At 31.3% G+C, this 19,822-nt stretch overlaps 1 protein-coding gene across 1 annotated transcript in view; it reads right to left on the reverse strand.

The window, feature by feature from the left end:
* Positions 1-19,822, reverse strand: part of pall (F-box protein pallbearer) — a 53,843-nt gene that overhangs the window by 20,451 nt on the left and 13,570 nt on the right. Inside the window, exon 3 of the mRNA XM_035352689.2 lies at positions 7,518-7,710. Within this exon, the coding sequence (XP_035208580.1) occupies positions 7,518-7,710 (193 nt within the window). The remainder of the gene's footprint in view (positions 1-7,517; positions 7,711-19,822) is intronic.

Here is a 19,822-nt window from a genome sequence, read left to right on the forward strand (position 1 = left end):
CTTTATGAAGGATTACAGAAGTTGATTGTAAGTGCTGATAGAAGGTGTTTAAAACTTTCATACAATTTGTTTTCAAGACATACGTGTTTCTATGACTTCCAGAAGACGAATGGAAGATTCTGATTGCTGGCATGCTGTGGGGCGCATTGAAGCAGGACAGTTGATCGCAGATGTTGCTCTTTTCTTCGGCATTCATTTTTCTGTAATTTCCCGTTTATGGAAACAATTCCAAACCACACAGAGAGTTGTCCGAAGACCCGTAGCCGGTCGCTCAAGTGTTACAACTCCCACGGAAGATCGATATATTGCTATTGTAGCCAAACGCAATTGCAGAGCGACCTCCACACGTGTGAAACCTATGGCTACAGCGTCCATTGGTAAGGCAATATCTGCAGCTACTGTACGCCAAAGATGACATATGGACTGTACGCCTGGGTACCTTCAGTTTGTGTTCCTCTATTCGTCCAATCAAGAGAGGCACGATTACAGTGGTGGCGGGGAAAATGTCAATTGGAATGTCTCTGACTGTGGCAATGCCAGGTTTACTGATGAGTCAAGATTTGCTCTGAAGGCAGACGACAAACGTATAAGAATATGGTGTGAACAACGAACACGCAATCAGTCCCAAAACAACACAGAAAATCACGCATTCCGAGGCGGAAGCATTATGGTGTGGGCAGGGATTTCATTAGGATACCGCACCGACCTGCACATCTTTAAATGGGGTTCTTTGATGGCTGTCCGGTATCGAGATGAAGTCCTAGAACCCATTTTGAGAATATACGCTGCAGCAGTTGGCCCTACTTTTGTTTTAATGAACAATAACGCACGTCCCCATAGAGCGTACATCGTCAATGACTATCTGGAGAGCGAAGGGATTGCGCGTATGGCGTGGCCAGCATATTCGCCTGACCTTAATCCCATTGAAAATCTTTATAATGCTCTCGGCCGTGCTGCATCTTCACATTTCCCACCTTCAGCCACTCTTATTGAGCTGGAAACTGCTCTACAAGAAGAATTGCGATTGCTTAATTCTGCAGTGGTTGACCACCTAATTGAAAGCATGGTCACAAGGTGTAAACTTTGTATACAGATGAGGGGGGATTACATAACCTACTAATGTCCTTTTTTTTCATTTTATACTGTTTATTTTCACTTTATATGTAATTCTGTTTGAGTCTCCAGTATGTCATTATCTGATAACTTACAAAAATTTAATATTGTTTTCATTTATGTTTATAATTATTGATTTTGTTTTATGCATAAATATATATGCTACTTTCCTGCCGAATTTTGTGTCAATCAAAGCAGTATTTGTTGATTTATTTGCATTTTACATCTTCGTGCTTAACTTTTGGAAGTGAGTGTATTTAGTTATTTATCAAATAACTGTATTTACTGTTGAAGTGCCAACGCCATACTTGTATTATGTAACCATTGCTCAGCAACGTAAGAAATTGTTTTAAGATTAGAATTCTGAAGTTTGACCAGCTAGCAGATGTATAAAAACTTTTGCCACTTAGAAATTGTATACAAATTATCTATCTCTGTAAACTAAAAATAAAATTTATGTTTTATTAAGAAGTTTATCTGTTTTGTCAATTACTGCAAAATACATTACAGTCTTATTAAATTGGAGGTTCCACCAAGATACTGGAAATTAGGAGTGGAATTATCAATTTTAATGGTGCTGGTCTCCTAATCCAAGATCATTGCCGAAATTTTGAGAACAAGTTTGCTAATACCAATTAACGAGTTTGTTTATTTCAAGGTGAAATGGATATCAGAAGTCTGCTGTATTAAAGCCAGATTTTGGAGCGGATCATTCAACAGTTATCTTCTGAGTTTGTATAACCTGCGTCCGAGCAAAGAATTGTCAGAATAGGATATTGCTGATCTCCGAAGACAAGATTATCTTTTGGTTTTCATAAAAAAGTATTTATTTAATTTAAGTATTTCATTTTAGAATTATATTTAAATAGTGTAATTTCTGTGTAAAATAACTGAGACTAAAAATAGTAGAAGTAATTTATAATTGATATATGTGGTAAAGAAGTATTTAAAAAAAATGATTATTTAGGCTTTACCGTTATTTGTTTTGATTTTTTTTTTTTTTTTTTTTTTTGTTGATAATTGATATATGTACGCCATCCCGACATTTATTAAAAAAAAAAAAAAAAAAAAAAAAAAGAGCTTCTAGCTGAGTTTTTAAATTTGTTGCCAAGCTGGCACGTGGAAAATAAGTAGTAACATCAAACTGACGTAGTGTGATTTGACTATACTACAGAATTGGCACAAGTCTTTTCTTAGTTCTTGCCATCCAGGCGTGTAGTAGATAGTAATGTCATCCTGACGTATTACAGATAAATTGTATTTCCAAACTGGCAAATATTGTTTTTGTTATCACCAACCAGGTGTAGAGATAGATACTAAAATCGTCAAACTGACGTGGGTGAAATTTCATTGTATTGCCTAACTGGCAAAGGTGTTTATATAGTTATAGCTAACAACGCTTGTGAATAGTGAGTTAAAACGTCAACCCAACGTAGTATTATATTATTTTGTGCCAACCTGACAAACCTGTTTAAATAATTCTCTCCAATTGGTTAGTGTGAATTTCGTATTTGAGAAATTAAGTCTCGCCAGAAATTATACATTTTTAATACAAGTGCGATCTTTTAGATTCAATTTCAAAAGGAAGCCTATTAAAGGTAACTTGTGTCAACATGTCATTCTTAGCTAGGAGTAAAAAACAGGATTTAAAAGTACTAGCAGAAGAGTTAGGTTTAACCGTGAAACCTGAATTTAAGATTGCTCATTTGCATAAATTGATTACTGAAAGTTCCGGTTATGATGAGGAGTTTACTCGAGAACTACTGGCTGTAATTAGAGAAGAAAGGGAAAGAATGGAAGAATGCGAAAGAGAACAAAAACGTGAAAGAGAAGAAGAGAAGAGAAGAATGCGACAGAGAAGAAAGAGAAAGAAAAGAAGAGCGTGAAAGAGAAGAGAGAATTAGAGCCTTTGAGCTACAGAAGCTTCAGTTGGAAGCAATGGCTGCAACAGCACAGCCGGTAGAAACTACGCAGTTACCTGAGCAGCCTTTAAAATTCAGAATTCACGATGTCATGTCCCGTTTCAACCCTAAAGAAGATGAAATAAGTTTATTTCTGGTGTTATTTGAGTGTCAAGCTAAAATAATGAATTTACCTGCTGAAAATCAAGTGACTCAACTTATTTCATTGCTGCCTCCTGACATTGTTCAACTTATTGCTAGAGAACCAGAAGAGGATGCGAAAAGTATGAATATGTAAAAACTTTACTGTTACAACGATTTAAATTGAGTGCGAAAAAATTTCGACAACTAAACACCAAAAATCTACTGAAAGTACTTGGTATGATTTCTAATATGAATTAAAGAATTATTTAGAAGGATGGCATAATGGATTAAACATTAAAACTTTTGAACAGCTAAAAGATCTCATGCTGGTTGATCAAATTAAAAAGCGTACTTCTCCTGATTTCAAAGAACATTTCATGGATGAATGACTACCATAATTTCACCCACTGAGATGGTTAAGGAAATTGAAGATTTTGAAGATGTGAGAAAAATAATAAAACCGAAATTTTCTGCCAATCAGACTGAGAAATAACAAAGGATGATTTAAACCTCGTTATGATAATTTTGTGAAAAAAAAAGAGAGTATCCACCTCATTTTAAGCATTCTGATAAAGGGGATGATTCAAAATACCAAAGACCACCGACAAAGTCAATTTTAAAACAAGAACCAAGAAAATTTATATGACAAAAGATATCGACCACGTTGTTTCGAGTGTGGATCATACGAACATTTTAAGCCTCAGTGTCCTCACTTCAAACCAAATAAAAAGGTAAATTGCATATCTCCAAATGATGATTTGTTATAGACATATACAATTAACGGTTTAGCTAATGGGTATGAAATGCCTATTCTTCGAGACACAGGAGCCACTGTTGATGTTATTTCTTGAAAATACATAGATAACGCAAAAATAACTGGAGAACATGTCTGGGTACAATATCTTTTAAATGACCATTAGCGGAAGTTGAAATTAATTGTGAACATGGTCATATAAAGACAAAGGCAGCTGTTGTTACAAATGATCCCGGAAGATATGTATTGGGTAACAAAACTACAAAATTGTTCAAAAATAAATCATTCTTAAATTTAGGAAAAATAAATGCGGTTTTGACACAATCTCAAGTAAAAAGATCTCATGAAGAAGATCGAAGTAGACAAACCGAAATGGAGAAACTAGAAGAACTGACGTTTATTGAGACTGACGAAGATATTTTACCGCAAACTTATGAGGAAGACAAGGAAATTAAGAAAGTGATGTTAATTCTAAGGAATTAATTGAATCTCAGCATCAAAGCAGAGATCTAGCCTCATTGCTTAGCGAAGCTAAAAATGGAAATTCCTGCAAGACAAATGATTTCAAAGTAAAAGAAAACGGGTTTTGGTGAAAAGAAAATAGACAAAAATGGAAATAAAAAGGAAATAATTGTTATTCCTGAAAAACATACGGATCAAATGCAGAACTATTCATCTTTGATGCAGATCCAAACAAATAATAGTGCTAAAACTCAGGGTAATTTGGTCAATACTCACTCTCCTAATGGTCAAGCTTCTGTCAATGCTTCACAGAAATCTGATAGACAGTCTAGGTGTTTACCTCCTGATAAGAAAACTGAAGTTATTGATTTGGAAGTTGACTCACCTTATTTACCTGCTGATTCATCTTCATTGGATAGTGTGTGTGAGTATTCCCCTACAAGTTCCCCAGTTTCTTATTCTCCAAAAAGCAAAGATGTGTTTGACAGTTTGTTAACAGCAGATCAAAGAACTTCTGATAAAAGAACTCGTGAAGGTGCTTCTAAAGCTAAGAAATTAAAAATATGTTCAGAATCTATGCACACGTCAGAAAACTTAGCAAAGAGGCACAAACACGATAAAGGATACTCAAAGTTGCCACATTCAATGAGAGTGCAAGTAGCAGATAAGAACAAAGGTTCATCTCGCAGAGAGCAAAAACTATCTGACAAGAAAGAACTGACAAAATTTAAAAAAAGCTCTAGATGAATTGCCAAGTTCTGGAGTTGAGATGCAAGTCAAGGAGACGTTTTTAAAGAAACTAAACAGACAAGAGAGAGTTGTTGAAGAAGTAAAACTGCTGCAAAATCGTCTATTACACTCACCTGATTTCAATAAGGAGTTTATTTTTCAAATTGATGTTTCAGACTCTGGTACGGGTGTCATTTTAGTTTCAAAAAGATGACCAAGAAAATGAACATCTAGTATTATACCTCAGTAAGAAGTTTACAGAAACTGAAAAAAAAGTACTCTACCACAGAAAAGGAAGGCACTGCCATTATACTTGCTGTAGAGAAACTTCAATGTTATTTAGACGGGCATACTAAATTCCTCATCATAAGCAATCATAATCCCCTAGTTTGGCTAAAAAATAATGTGAGTCTAAATCTCCGACTTACGAGATGGGCACCAGTACTACAACCCTACAATTACACAGTCGTTCATCGAAGTGGTAAAAACCATAAAAATGTAGACGCATTAAGTCGTACTCCCTGGCCTGATTAAATAATTTATTTCCCCATATAGATAAAAACTATTTTGTTCTTTCTTCTCTTCTTTACTGTATATTATATTATATGTAGTATTTCAATTATGTATTGTGCTGATATTCTGTTGTTAAGAAAAAAAAATTTAAACTTTAATTTATAAAAATATAAATTAAAGTTTATCTGGAAGGGGGAGAAATTGTAATATTTTGTTATTTATCAAATAACTATATTTATTGTTGAAGTGGCAATGCCATATTTGTATTATGTAACCGTTACTCAGCAACATAAGAAATTGTTTTAAGATTAGAATTCTGAAGTTTGACCAGCTAACAGATGCATGAAAATTTTGCCACTTAGGAATTGTATACAAATTATCTAGCTCCGTAAACTAAAAAAAAAAAAAAAAAATTTGTTTTATTAAAAAGTTTATCTGTTTTGTCAATTACTTCAAAATACATTACAAGGTCAATACAGTTTATAGAATTGTAATTTAATAAAATTTTAAGTTACTGATAATTAGAAAAATTTCTGCCACTAAATAATTGCCTTGAATTGTATTTAAAGAAATTAAATAACGAAGAATCTGCATGAATGTATTATGTTTCTCGCAGTCATAAAAACGGTACCTAGAGCCATCAAAGTTTGAATAACGTAATTTTCCATAGAATATGGGCATGTGAAAGAATTTTAATTTGAAATTTGTTTTATTATCAATTTTATATTTTATAACACTTCAACGAATTTTTGATTAACAAACTCAATGATCTGAAAGGGTACAATGGCAAACACTGTATGGAAAAAATATATATATATATCTCCAGTATGTGAGATTCTGAATCAAAATTATAAAGATATGCTCCTTTTAAAATTATTTTGCGACATTGCTGTTGAACTGAATTTTATGGTTTGAGTACGTAGAACATGATATTTAATAAATAAAGTTAACATACAAAACATTAAAAAAAGCCCTTGTAATTTAAAATCTGAAACCTTTCAGAATTTTTAAAATTAAAATTAGAAACTGATAAAGTGAAATAAGTTTAACAGTCAGAATAAGTGAAAAGCTTTAACAATTAAAGCAAAGCAAGAAACAAGGAATAAAGAAATACCCCTCCCAGCTAAAAATAATTATCACAACAATGTTAACAATCCAGAGGTTTTCATGTAACAATGAATATGAAAAAATTAATCAAAAAATAACAACCTAAATTAATTAGAAGAAATGGAGATTTAAACAATGGAAAATGAATAACCTGGTTTTAAGATTTCTATCAAAACTAATAATACATCATATAATGACCAAGAATTGAATTACAAGAACACTCAGAGACTGACTGACACCATAAAAACCATACGATCTCTGATATCACATGCTACTTTTTGTGCCTTTTTGTTTCCTTTCTTATTAGTTTAGCTCAAAATTTCTGGCAACATTGCTCCAAGCGACCAAGGTTTTGGCTCTGAAATCTTGCAGTACTTCAGAATGTTATGAATAAGCGGTATTTTCTTGATTATAATTCTAAACTCTTTTCTTCCAATATATACCTTGCTTTAATTGCCTGTACATCGTAAAAGATGCTTGTCTGTGTACTTAAAAGCATTGTCGCAAATATTTTTAAATGTGTAATGTGTGTAACATACAGTTCGACCATTTGGAGATTGAGAAACAAAGTAGAACTATTTTTTAATCTGAGAAGGAAAAGAATTATTGTTCTTTTTTAACTATATGATTTTGTATTATTTTCCCTGCACTCTAAACACTTTTACTTTTTGAGTACTTAACTTTTAGGAACCTAAGAATACTATCCATTAAAGAAGCTAATGTGCTTAAAATAACACTTTTTTAATAAAACAATACAAATTTCAAGATTTAAGGAAAAAAAATAGAAAAATTACCTGCAATCATGTTGACCCCAGCAACTATTTTCGGGCTACACTCCTTGTTCTTCAAAGATGGAGCAATTTTTTCATCAAAATATTCCATGGCCATTGAGGATAAATCTCTCAGTTCTTGTAAAACTTCATGAGCACGTATAGGGTTTGATTCTGAAGTAATATATCTCAGAACTCTATAAATTTCATCTAAAACCTACAAATATTTTTTTAAATTATTCTCAGAATTAAAAGTAATAGAAAAATCAACATCAAACTGAATCATAAGATTGTCCAACAAAGATTTTTATTATCTATGCATGCTGCTCTCAGATAGGAACTCAGACTTTAGCTGTCACTTACAGGTTTCCAACAACATCTTTTGTTGATGTTAAAGAAATTGGATGTTGTAACAGATGGACTTAACTTCATCTAACATTCTGGCCATGACTTACCTCCTGCAGATATAGCCCACAAGGTTGCCAGACACATTAATTTGCTTTCATTAGAAAAAAAAAAGAAAAAAGGAAGTCTGGACCTAGCCATTATTTTGCTTTTTTTGAGTCAACTGGTACAGCTGGCATAAGCTCAGTTATCATTCATCTCTGGGTTATTTTAACAAGTTTTTATCAATATAAATATCTTTTACATACCTTTTACATTATAATAGAACTAGTAAAGCATTCAATCAAGTGTATCTCACCTCATCATTTAAAGCAATTTAGAAATAAGTGCTGTTCTCCTCGGACTTTGTAGCACAAGGGTAGCAGTGACAAGGAAAATCATCACATTTGAAATTATTCACAAAAATAAGAATTACTAACCTCAGGAAAGTTTAATGTCATCAACAGAGTTCTTATAAATTCTAAAAATTTTCTGCTACCAAAGATAGGATTTACTGAGAAATCCATTGCAGCAATAAGGATCCAGGTAGCCCCCCCCCCCAAAAAAAAAAAAAAAAAAAAAAAAAAAAAAAAACTAATTTCCTGACATGAATCAAAGCCAGGTATGAAAATTTTAACAAAAGGAATTGCACTTTATTTCATAAAAATTACTATTTTAGAAAAACAGAAAATATAAATAATTATACATAAATAAGAAAAATTTAAATAAAAATAAAATTTTTAATATAAAAAATTACAAAATATCAGCCATTGCATAAACGATATTTAAATTTAATTATGTGGAACAATTTACATCAAAAGTTGCCACACATTGTTTTCTTTTTTCATACCAATTAATCTTAAGCCTGTGTTTTATGGACCAAAAATCCTTGAAACCTGCCCTGTTGTTCTCCTAGATTTTCGACAAAGACAAAAAATTAAATTGAAATTATAGCTATAGCTGAAAATCCGACTTCCAAAATTAAGACATGGCAATTGTCCATCACGTTTTTTCCCAAGATAGATATTTTATGAAATTTATTACCAGTTACACTACCTATGTACATTGGTTTATCTTTTAGATGTATTGTTAAATTACATCTCAATCTACAAGGTAATTCTTTGACCCTTCTCAACACCCTTGAAAAAATAAAATGATCTGAGAAGAAACTTGTTTTGTAAAACCAGGGGGAGCAGATTAAGAAGCTGGTGGACCTGCCTGCAACCAGGGGCCCCCACACTTGATGGACTCCAGTTATAAGATCAATGTACAACAGAAAGATCTTGTACCCACATTGCAACCCGAATGATTACCACGGATTTCAGTTGTGTAGCAACCCTAGCCATCTTTCTTCCTCATATCTATATTGTTGAAATATGTACAAAGTTTCCGTATGCTTTTTTCTCCCCCCCCCCACAAATTTTATTTGGAACAAACGAATACTGTTCAAGTCAAACAAATCTGTTTTCAGTTCACAGCCATGCTTAGTTACTCTCGGATGCACCCTTTTTTACATATAAAGTTAATGAAACAAAATGTTAAAATTTCAGGTAATATACTTTGTTTTGTTCCATAATTTTTTACTGTTTGGGTTTCGCAGGATCATTTTTTCACTGTTTGCTTTCTTATGTTTAAGAAAAGCACCGTGTTTCCAGTTTGATAATGTTTTCCTTTTAGTATTTCTATATTTTAAGTTTTTATAATTTAGAGAAATGTAACCATGAATGTAATTAAAATATAAATTTAGTTGAAAAACATAGATTTCTTTTTTGATACTGCGGCGTTTGCGAAAAAGGTTTGGGCTATTTTGAAAATTTTAAATTATTTTGCAAATGTTTTACTGTTTTGTTCAGTCGCAAAATATTAAGATTTTTGAAAAAAAAAAAAAAAATGAAATTTTTCAAATAAAAATATATAGTGATAATAATAAACTAGAATGTGTAAAAAAACATTTGTATTCAATTTATGTTTTATTATTTATTATTTATTAAGAAAACTTGAATGGAAACTATACAAATTAAGGGCTTTGTGATTGATTCCAGTTTTTAAAAAAACTTTTTAAACCTTAGAATTTGGAAAGCTTACTTGGTTGAAATATTTTTAAGAATTTTGGTCATAAATACTATGGGAGCTAAACTATGTTTAGTATTAGATATGAAACTATGATTTCTTTAAAAAATATGAAATTTAAACAAAATATTTTTGTATTAAATCAGAGCTTTCATAATTCAGTCAGAAAATTTAAAAAAAGATACAGTAATTTTAGGATAGTACGGAAAAGAAATAAAAAAACCTGAAGATTATTATTTTAACTAAGAATTTCATGGAAAAAATTTACGTTCTGCATTAATAAGTAGAAAACTTTAAAAAGTCTGAAAAATTCAGAGTCAATTGAAAAAGAATTTAGTTAGGTACTTTTCCGTTTCGCCGGTGCAAATCTCGCCAAGCAGACTTTATTGGCGACACATACAGTATACACATAAAAAATGTTAACAAAAAACTTTTAAAATTTTGTAAAAAGCCAATATATGTGTAAAAAGACATTAATTTAAGAATTTATTATGCTTTCATGGTTCAACAAGCTGATTCTCTGATTCATATCACGTGACCCCAAGTGACTTCATCTTACGTAAACTACGCCACAAAAATCTAATTCTCTCAGTAATTATCTACATTAATTTAAAGTTAAATCTTAATTTGGAATAAAAGTTTAAATGCAAGAATTATTTCAATTCATACTAGTAGCTTATTCAGAAATTATGTAAAACTGCAGTGCTTTACTTCGCTAGTGTATTCTCATTAGACTGGATGAATTTAACCCTTGACTTTGCCTTTTCTATATTTTCGCCTTCAGGTGAGCGGCGAGATTGCATTCTAATTGACTTAATTACCACGAATGGCCTTAGGGCATAAAATTGTACTATCTGATAAAAATTCTATGTAATTGTATGCCAATATTGAAAGAAATAATCAATCTGATAAGAAATACTGCAACTTGTTTTGAAAATGAGGCGTAAAAGGTTACCAGCAAGGATATTCCGTTTGGCATCAGTTGTACCATTATGGCGACTTTATTGTTTGCATCGGCAAAATGGAAAAGCACCTTTAGTTATTTTTTAATTTAAAATTGCTAACTTTATTTTTAAGCATTCAAATTCCTTCCACACTGCTACAGAGAAATAAATTGGCTGACTCGGAATCGGAAATCGTTCCTCAGCCAAACGCGAGACTTTTGGCGAGCAAAGCAAATGTGCCCATTGCAAAACTTGCCAATCATCCCAGATAATACCAAAGTTTGTAAATTTACATTGGCAACAGCCCTAGTCACCAGTCTGCTCAATCGTAATATTTTGTTTGGCGCGGCCACTACGTTTTGTTTTATAATAATCCTGTTATCCTTGTAAACTGCTTTCTGCTACATCACCTAAATTAATAATTGGTTTTCAAAAATGGAAAGCAATTACCAGCAACTCTGTCCGACCATGAAATACCAAAAGAGTATATATACTCACACGCATTTTGTATAAATGGTCATTAAAATTTAATAGAATAGTCAGCAATTACAGAAAAGAGAACATGAAGAGCATTATTAGAAGGAAGTCTCGAAGCAAATAATATCTACTATAAAACTTTTGAGCCATTCAGAGGCCACGGTGAAGATCAGGAATCTACAAGGAAAGAAAATTACTTGACGTGTCTGGAGTATCTAAGTGATTACAATAATTTCTTGAAGCTGCACCTTCAGAAATACGCCAATAAAGGACGAGGTACTTTTAACTATCTGTCCCGCCAAATTTGTGATGAATTTAGAAGTATTATTGGTAAACAAGTAAGAGCCCATATACTTGATGAAGTTAAGAAAGCGAAGTATTACAGTAAAGTGAAGTAGTAGAGATACGATACAGCCCATATACTTGATGAAATTAAGAAAGCGAAGTATTACTGATGACGATTACAGAAGTTGATCAACTAACATTAATCTTAACATGTCTCATCTAGTGGTGAAATAAAAAGTATGTGCAATTTATACCCATAGTGTACTTTAACCAATTTATACCCATATACATACTTCTTCATATTTAGAACAAGTTTAGCTAAATTTGGATTGGATATTAAAAATTGTTGAGGGCAAGCATTTGATAATGCATCCAATATGTCCAGGCAGTACTCAGGTCTACAGGCACATATTAAAGAACACAGTCTAAGTGCAGTTTACATTCCTTGTGCCAGGCACTTTTTAAATTTACAGGGTTTGTACACATTTCTGCACACAGAAATTAAGGACTTTTAAGGATCATTAATGAAAAAAAATTAAGAACCTATGAGCAAATGGGAACTAAATAAATTCAATTAAAAATATTATTCTAAGCCTGAATTTCACTTTTGTAATACCATTCTAAAAATAAAATATCCCTAAGTAGTATGCATTATTACTAAACATGAGTTGATGAACATAATTATTAATAAGTTTGAGAATAAAATAAACTCCCTGCAGATTACCAAGTAGCATTAAATATTTTACACTTGGACATATTTGAAAGAAGATATGTAACACGTTTTACTAATAGTTTAGCCATATGTTGATTTTTTTTCCCCCCTCATTTTGTCACATACTTGGTCAGTCTAGAGCATAGGTTCTCAACCGGTGGTACGCAAGAAAAAAATAAGTGGTACACAAACAAGCAAAGTATTTTGAACTATTTATTTCAAAAATTAAAACCCCAACATCCCGATTGAGTTTTCTCTCTAACACTCGTAAATTTATGTGATCTGAGCTTTGTTCAAGAGTGGTGGTGGTAGCAATACTTTGTAGTGGTGGTACTAAAGGTTTTCATTTTTTGTTTAGATGGTACACGTTAGTCAAAAGGTCGAGAACCACTAGTCTACAGGTTTAGTAAATAGCAGGTAGATTTTATGTCAAACGGCATATAGAAGCACGAGAAAACGAGAAGCAAGATCATAATCAGCATCATTCATAACAAAAGACAATGTTATCACTACTGCTGCTTGTCTAGAGACCTGCTAATTAGAACAAACCTGAAATGCCTGATGTAGGCACGGCTGGCAGGTGTTGAAAGTTAGTCAGGCTCTGTTTGATGCAGTTAGTGTCATAGCTTTGTGTACAGTTCCAGGAGTTGTAATCCAGTTAATATACTTTCAGGTTCCAATAAGCCATTAAAGCACCAGAGGTGGTAAGTTACTAGATGCAAAGAATAAGTTTTACTTGAATTTCTACATTTTTGTGTTTTATCTCGTGATCACAGTGAGTATTGATTAAAGGCAATAACTTGCTTTGATATGTAGAGATGTAAGCAGTTAGTTATAAATAATTAAATTAGGTAAATAGGTAACCTTAGTCATTATGGATTTACATGGCCACTATTAAATTTTATTTTTTAACAGTATTTGTTAAAAAAGGCCTATTAAAATCAAAATCTAATAAAATTTCACAGTTTAAAATACATGTAATTTATGACACTGATTCTTAAAGGATATTAGAATAATTACACATTAAAAGCTACAAAACATTTATGTTTTGTAACAACACTCAACAAAATATTTATCCGCCATTTTAATTTGAAGCCTTCCCAAACATTTTGGCTAGTTTATACAGATTTCCTTCTCTTTAAGCAACTTTTTTAACAATAATTAAGAGATTTTTCTCAATATGCAAACCAATGCTCTCGCTAGTTTCTGCCTACTTTATCTGCTAACTTGTCAACCTCTCCACAATGTACCTATTAAGGTTTACTTGATCTGGTAAAAGTTAAATAGTCTAAAAACCCCCGATAGACATGAAGCAAATATCACTATGTCTGAAAGTAACTACAATATCAAACAAAGGTTTAAATAAGTCTCTTACTTAAAAAGAACTTAGAACAAACATAAAAATTACATCTCACGGTAACATAGTTAAACAAGAACAGTCAAATTCAAACTAAAAATGTAGACTAGAGGTCAAAGATTATACAACTTAATTTTAATTTAATCTGGCTCAGTAACTCTACCATATGAGGAAACAGAAATGGAAAATTATAGTAAAGGCTGAAATCATAAACAATTGGATAATTTACATAATAATAACTGCACATATCTTTAAAGAATAATTTTCTTTATGTATTCAGTTTCTTTCTTCAGCATGTTTCCTTTTCATTTTAGAATTTTTGGATTTAATTAAGGATTTCTGTTTTTCTAAAAAACACTAAATGCATAGAAAAAGTGATTAATTTAATTTCTTTCGTAATATAGGTTTCAGAATAAATATGAAATATATATTGTAAAGGCCAGTTACAGAGCTGGTGTGATAGAATTTTTAGAATTTAGTGACACACCGAACAACAAAATCTAGAAATGGCAAAACTTTTAGAATTTAGACAAGCATTGGAAGCAGAATTTAGAAAGGCACTATTCAGTCGTATTTAGGATCCACAGAGATTGCATCAGATGGAAAAATGCGTAGTGCCTCTGTGTATGATGCATTAAGACATATTAGAAGCATCTTTTAAATTATAAGTTTTCAATTTCTTTACTAATAAAAAAAACTCTTTTCTATAATGCCTGCCCAAGTGATAAGATTAGAAGCATTTTTGATATTTTCCATGCTTGTGTCTAGTGAAATGTAGATAAAATACAGGGAGGATAAACATGTTAAGAAAAAGATTCTAGTATCAGGAGTAAAACATTCAAATATTATGTCTTCATTGTTCTTCCAAACGTTCTTCAAAAAGTAAAAAATTCATCGCAAACTTTCTGTAAAATACATCCATTACGCGTTGATACCATGGAGATATTTTTCATTTTGTCACATATTTATCGAATCTTCTAGAATTGTGAGTCTATAAATCTTGCCTTCCAATCTTTCTAAATTTTCCAAGCTGTAATGTCAAAAATACTACAGAAAAATTATCCCAACCAATTCTGTAACAGCAAGAAGGCAGAAATATTTTTTCTTGGGGGGAGGGAAGGAGGGAAAAAGTATAAAATTAATTTTATAGAGAAAACTGATGCATATTCTGAGACAATTATATGGGACACTTACTATGAAAAAATTAAAAACAAGATATTTTTAATTAATTACATAGTTAATTTTGTTTTTGCTAAGAGATGTTTCATAAAGTACGCTTTATAGCATTATACCTTCTTTATTTTTCAGATTCAAAATATTGTATAATAAGTTGCCAAAATGAAACTATATAATATGACAGCGAAAAATAAAAATGTTTTATTTTAATGTTATTTTTAAAATATAATTCCAATATATTACCATTATTTTCATGAAATTTATAAAAATTATGATGTTTTAAAAAAAATCGTCGAAAAATTCTCAGATTTCGGAATTAAAAATTTTCTATCGAAACTGATCTTAAAATCACCAAAATGTTAACAAATCGCCAAATTTAGAAACATTTAATAAAAGAATTCACATCCCCAAAAGCGAAAACTGTTCAAGAGCTCTTTATTACAAAAAAATGAATTTCGAAATGCTTATGTTTCACTTCTTGCTTAGAAACTCCATCATTTATATTAAAAATAATAACAAATTAATATCCATGAACCCATTCAAAAGATAATCATATACGTCAGTGAATAGCCAAAAATATTCCTCCAAAATGCTAATTTAAACTCAAAATGGCAGTCATAAAAACAGACAGAAATTTCAGATGATTAAAATTAAGGACCTTCTACTGATTTTGGCCAAAATTAAGGACTTTTAAGGACCAAAAATCGATTCCAAAAAATTTAAAGACTTAAGGACCGTACGAACCCTGAATTTATTATGAAATTTTGCAGCAGAAAGTTATAGTGAAGTGATTAAATATCTTATGCTTATACAGAATTTTTGCAGAAGTTACTCAATTTTTTTTTCTGTGTGAACTATCACTGATGAATTTTAAATAAAATCACTGCAATCAGTTGGGTGTGAATCATTAAAAAGAATCTAGTCTACTAAAATCTCTTAAAAAATTATATCCAAAATTTCAGAAACAAATTTGGAATAGTGGAACAAGAAGCAACTGATTTATCAGGGCTATCTATCATTTGATGAGGAAGCTGAACAAGTATGCAGCAGCAAAAGATAAATATTATTTTTTGTTAAAGTAAAGAAGTCAGTCGTGAATTTGAAAGAAGGGAAAATTTCACAGTGAATTCATTTTATGTCATATGTGACAGGACAACAGCAGAACTACCCCGAAGAACTGAGATATACGAAACTGTTATAAAACACTTTACTGCATTTTTTGACGAGAGATTATTGCCTGAAATTAAAAAGAAAAATATTAAGTAAAGTAAGGTTTTTAATTTTTTAAATATGGTTAGGATTTTTCTTGAGCCCTTGAGTTTTATTATTAGCTATACATTTTATTTTGAGAATAAAGGTCAGCGGGGGGGGGGACCTTTACTTTGAACCTTTTACCCACCAGGGCCTCCAACTAGCTTATTTTTCAAGTAATAAATATTAGAAATTTCCATGAATTCATGATACTTCTCACTGTGATACTGAAAATAAACTATGATTGAATGAAAAAGAACTTAACTGAACTTCCGAATGTTGCCACACTAAACATCCAGAGCTCTCTGTAAATGACGAAGTAAGCAATGCGAATAACAATGTTCTGAAATTTTTGTAGAAACTTGATTTGATGATAATATCAACTCATCAGCTATTACTGACATTTCCCGGCCTTATTTTTCTATTACTTTAGAAAATATTGTCAATTTTATTTATTTCGAAATGTAATCAAATAATTTCAATTCACGAAAATTTTAGAATGCAATGATAATCCTAATTTAAAATCTTTTTAATCTGCACTTCAATTAAATTTGGCGAATTAGAGACTGGTCAGCATTTCTTTGCCGGATCATAGTTAAATATTTTTGAAGTTGCAAAAATTTCTTTTTCATTTACGCCATCAATTACATTTGGCAATACAGATTTGTTGCATTCTCCATTTATTTATTTTGCCATGAGTAACTGACTTATTATATTTGCATAACTTTTTGTGTAAAGATGTGGTTCTTGATTTTTTAACATTTATATTAGGCTGGCTGTATTTCAATATCTAACCATTCAACTGATGCATGACAATTTTGGTTGATCTTTACATTATGGTAACTTGGCGAATTTTTGGCGAAAATTTGGTGACCAACTCTCCTACAGCAACCCTCTATTTTTTTTTCCCTCCGCCATTTTGTCTTCACGAAGTAAAGACATGTTTCTTTTTTTATCTACTGAACACTTCTTCCAACAATCTACTAGCCGAATTACACTTATGCTAGAAATTTTATCTAACAAAACTGCTTAATCATGACAAATATTCACTGCAAAATTGGGAAAAAGTGCAAAATACCATACTCCTTACGCGTTTTTCAAAATAACACATACACATAAACCATGTACACGTCGACTTATTTTTACTTAAAAAAACATCCCAGAATTACACAAAAATGGCATTGCGCACACTCTTCACTATATCCACGTACACTGCTTTTTTCTCATAAATTAGAAAAATTTCATGAAAATGCATGACAATTTTCTGAATCTTTAAACCCGTTAAAAAGAACACATATGAAATTACCTAATAACGAAAAAGTATATACCCTTTCCAAATATGAACATTTCCACGTATAAAATAAATAAAATATCCAAAAACTTTTACCTCTAAATTATCTATTATATTATAAACGTCACCAACGAATTCATACCGCAAACATTACAAATACTTAGTGTCAAATATTTAAATTATTTCCATGCACGTTTACTTCAACTAAAACGTATACCAAATTCCTACAAACATAAAATTCCCAAAATAACTATCATTTAATTAAAATATAATTAAATTCAAAAACACTACTTAAAATATAAATAAGCACATACATTAAATTAATAAAAATTAGCTTACAATCCTAATTACTTTAAACTAAATCATAAAAATAATAATAATTTTCCCAATAATATCAAATTACTTTACTTCCACCTTACATTTAGAACAAACAATGCATAAAAATAATATCCTCAAATAATTAAAAATACTAACTTACCTAATCTTCTTCAGAATCTTGATTACGTGTCCGATAAACTTTTCTTATTTCTGTTTCAGGATCTTTAAAATCATACTTATAGTTCACAGCAAGGTACCAGGTAAAATAAATAACTTAATAAAACATCTTTACTTCTATCTCGCACATCCTTAACACTTATTACTACCCCTTTCAATACCACTAAATACCCATTTCGAATTCACTTTAGTTAGGGCCATGGGATCCAAAAATTAACAAACACTGTTTCACACAACACAGAATAAAGCCAAATACAAAATTTCCAGATTTTTTCCCGATTTCCCCCCTTTTCCAATTAAAGAACCATAATTCGTCCATTAATATCACATGACATATCCCATGATCTCTCATTTCTCTCACACAAAATAATGCGTAATCGGAACTGAGTACTGCTCACATTATTACCAAAGTCCCAGGTAGTAACCTTTATCGCCTCCAAAATGTCGCCAAACTACCAGTTACCATATTCTAAAGATCAGCCACAATTTTTTTATTAGGAACAAACGTAGCAAATCAATTTCCAATTTTTAATAACTAAATGTTCATATTGCATTTTGAAATGTTTCTCATTCCAATAATTGATTTTCTTCTTTTATTCCAACCAGAAGTATATTATTTTCTTCATCTACTGTGGTACTAGTAGATGTGAACGATTTTTTCTCCTCCAGGTAGAAATACATTATTTTCTTTAAGTTTAATAGAACAAAAAAAAGCTAAATTCAGAGCTCAACAAAAAAGCTAAATTCAGAGAACTTATTTGATACCTATTATAATATCTTTAAACAATGGATTGAGTTGGGAATAATGTATGATGTCAGAGATAAACATGTTTCACACCAGCACTTTCTTCCTCACAGACCTTGTAGTCAAGGAATACGATACTACAGAATTATATCCCATGTTCAATGCATCTGCTGGTTAAACCGGATTCCCATCTTTGAACCAGTGTCTAGAATTCAGTCCCAATTTATTTGAATTCATTCCAAGTCTCCTTCTCAGATTTAGAGAATTCAAACATGATGTTACTGCAGACACTGTAAAGGCTTTTTTGCAAGTGAGCATTTGGCCGGAAGAATGGAACTATATGAGATTCTTCTGGTGGAATGATAGCAGTTGTAAAGAAATTAAGGTAATGCAACACAACAGATTGGTCTTTAGTGTTGAGCTGATCAAGAGTAGCCCTTTTCTTTTGGGAGTAGTCCTAGATTATTATTTGGGAAAGATATTTGAATGATGTCCGACATAATCAATCTTCTTTTGACAGGGTTCATACACATTTCTGCACAAGGAATTTAAGGACTTTTAGGATCATTAATGAAAAAAATTAAGGACCTACAAGCAAATGGAAACTGAATAAATTCAATTAAAAATATTATATCTATGCCTAAACGAGAGTAGCATGCATTATTATTAAACATAACTTAATTAACATAATTATTAATATGTTTGAGAATAAAATTAATTTTATGAAATTTATCAAGTAGCATTTAATAGTATTTTACACTCATAATAACTGGACACATCTGAAAGAAGATAAGTGACATTTTAGTTACATTTTACTAACAGTAAGCTTTTTTTTTTTTTTTTTTTTAATGTCTCATTTTGTCACATACTTGCTCAGTCTAGAGGTTTAGTAAATAGTAAGTAGATTTTATGTCAAGCAGCATAGGTTAAAATGAGCATTAAAATCATAATCAGCATGATTTATAACAAAAGACTGGCTGTTGTCACCACTCCTGCTTTCCTATAGAGAGGCCTTCTGATCAGAACAAACCTGAAAGGCCTGATGTAGGTACAGTTAGCAAGTTTTGAAAGTTAGCTGACCTTTGTCTCACACAGTTAGTGTCGTAGCTTCGTGTAGAATTCCAGGGGTTGTAACTCAGTTA

This window comes from Stegodyphus dumicola, chromosome 6, assembly GCF_044657685.1.
Source record: "Stegodyphus dumicola isolate Sdum_Otavi_A_Nest chromosome 6, ASM4465768v1".
In the NCBI taxonomy this organism is placed as follows: domain Eukaryota; kingdom Metazoa; phylum Arthropoda; class Arachnida; order Araneae; family Eresidae; genus Stegodyphus; species Stegodyphus dumicola.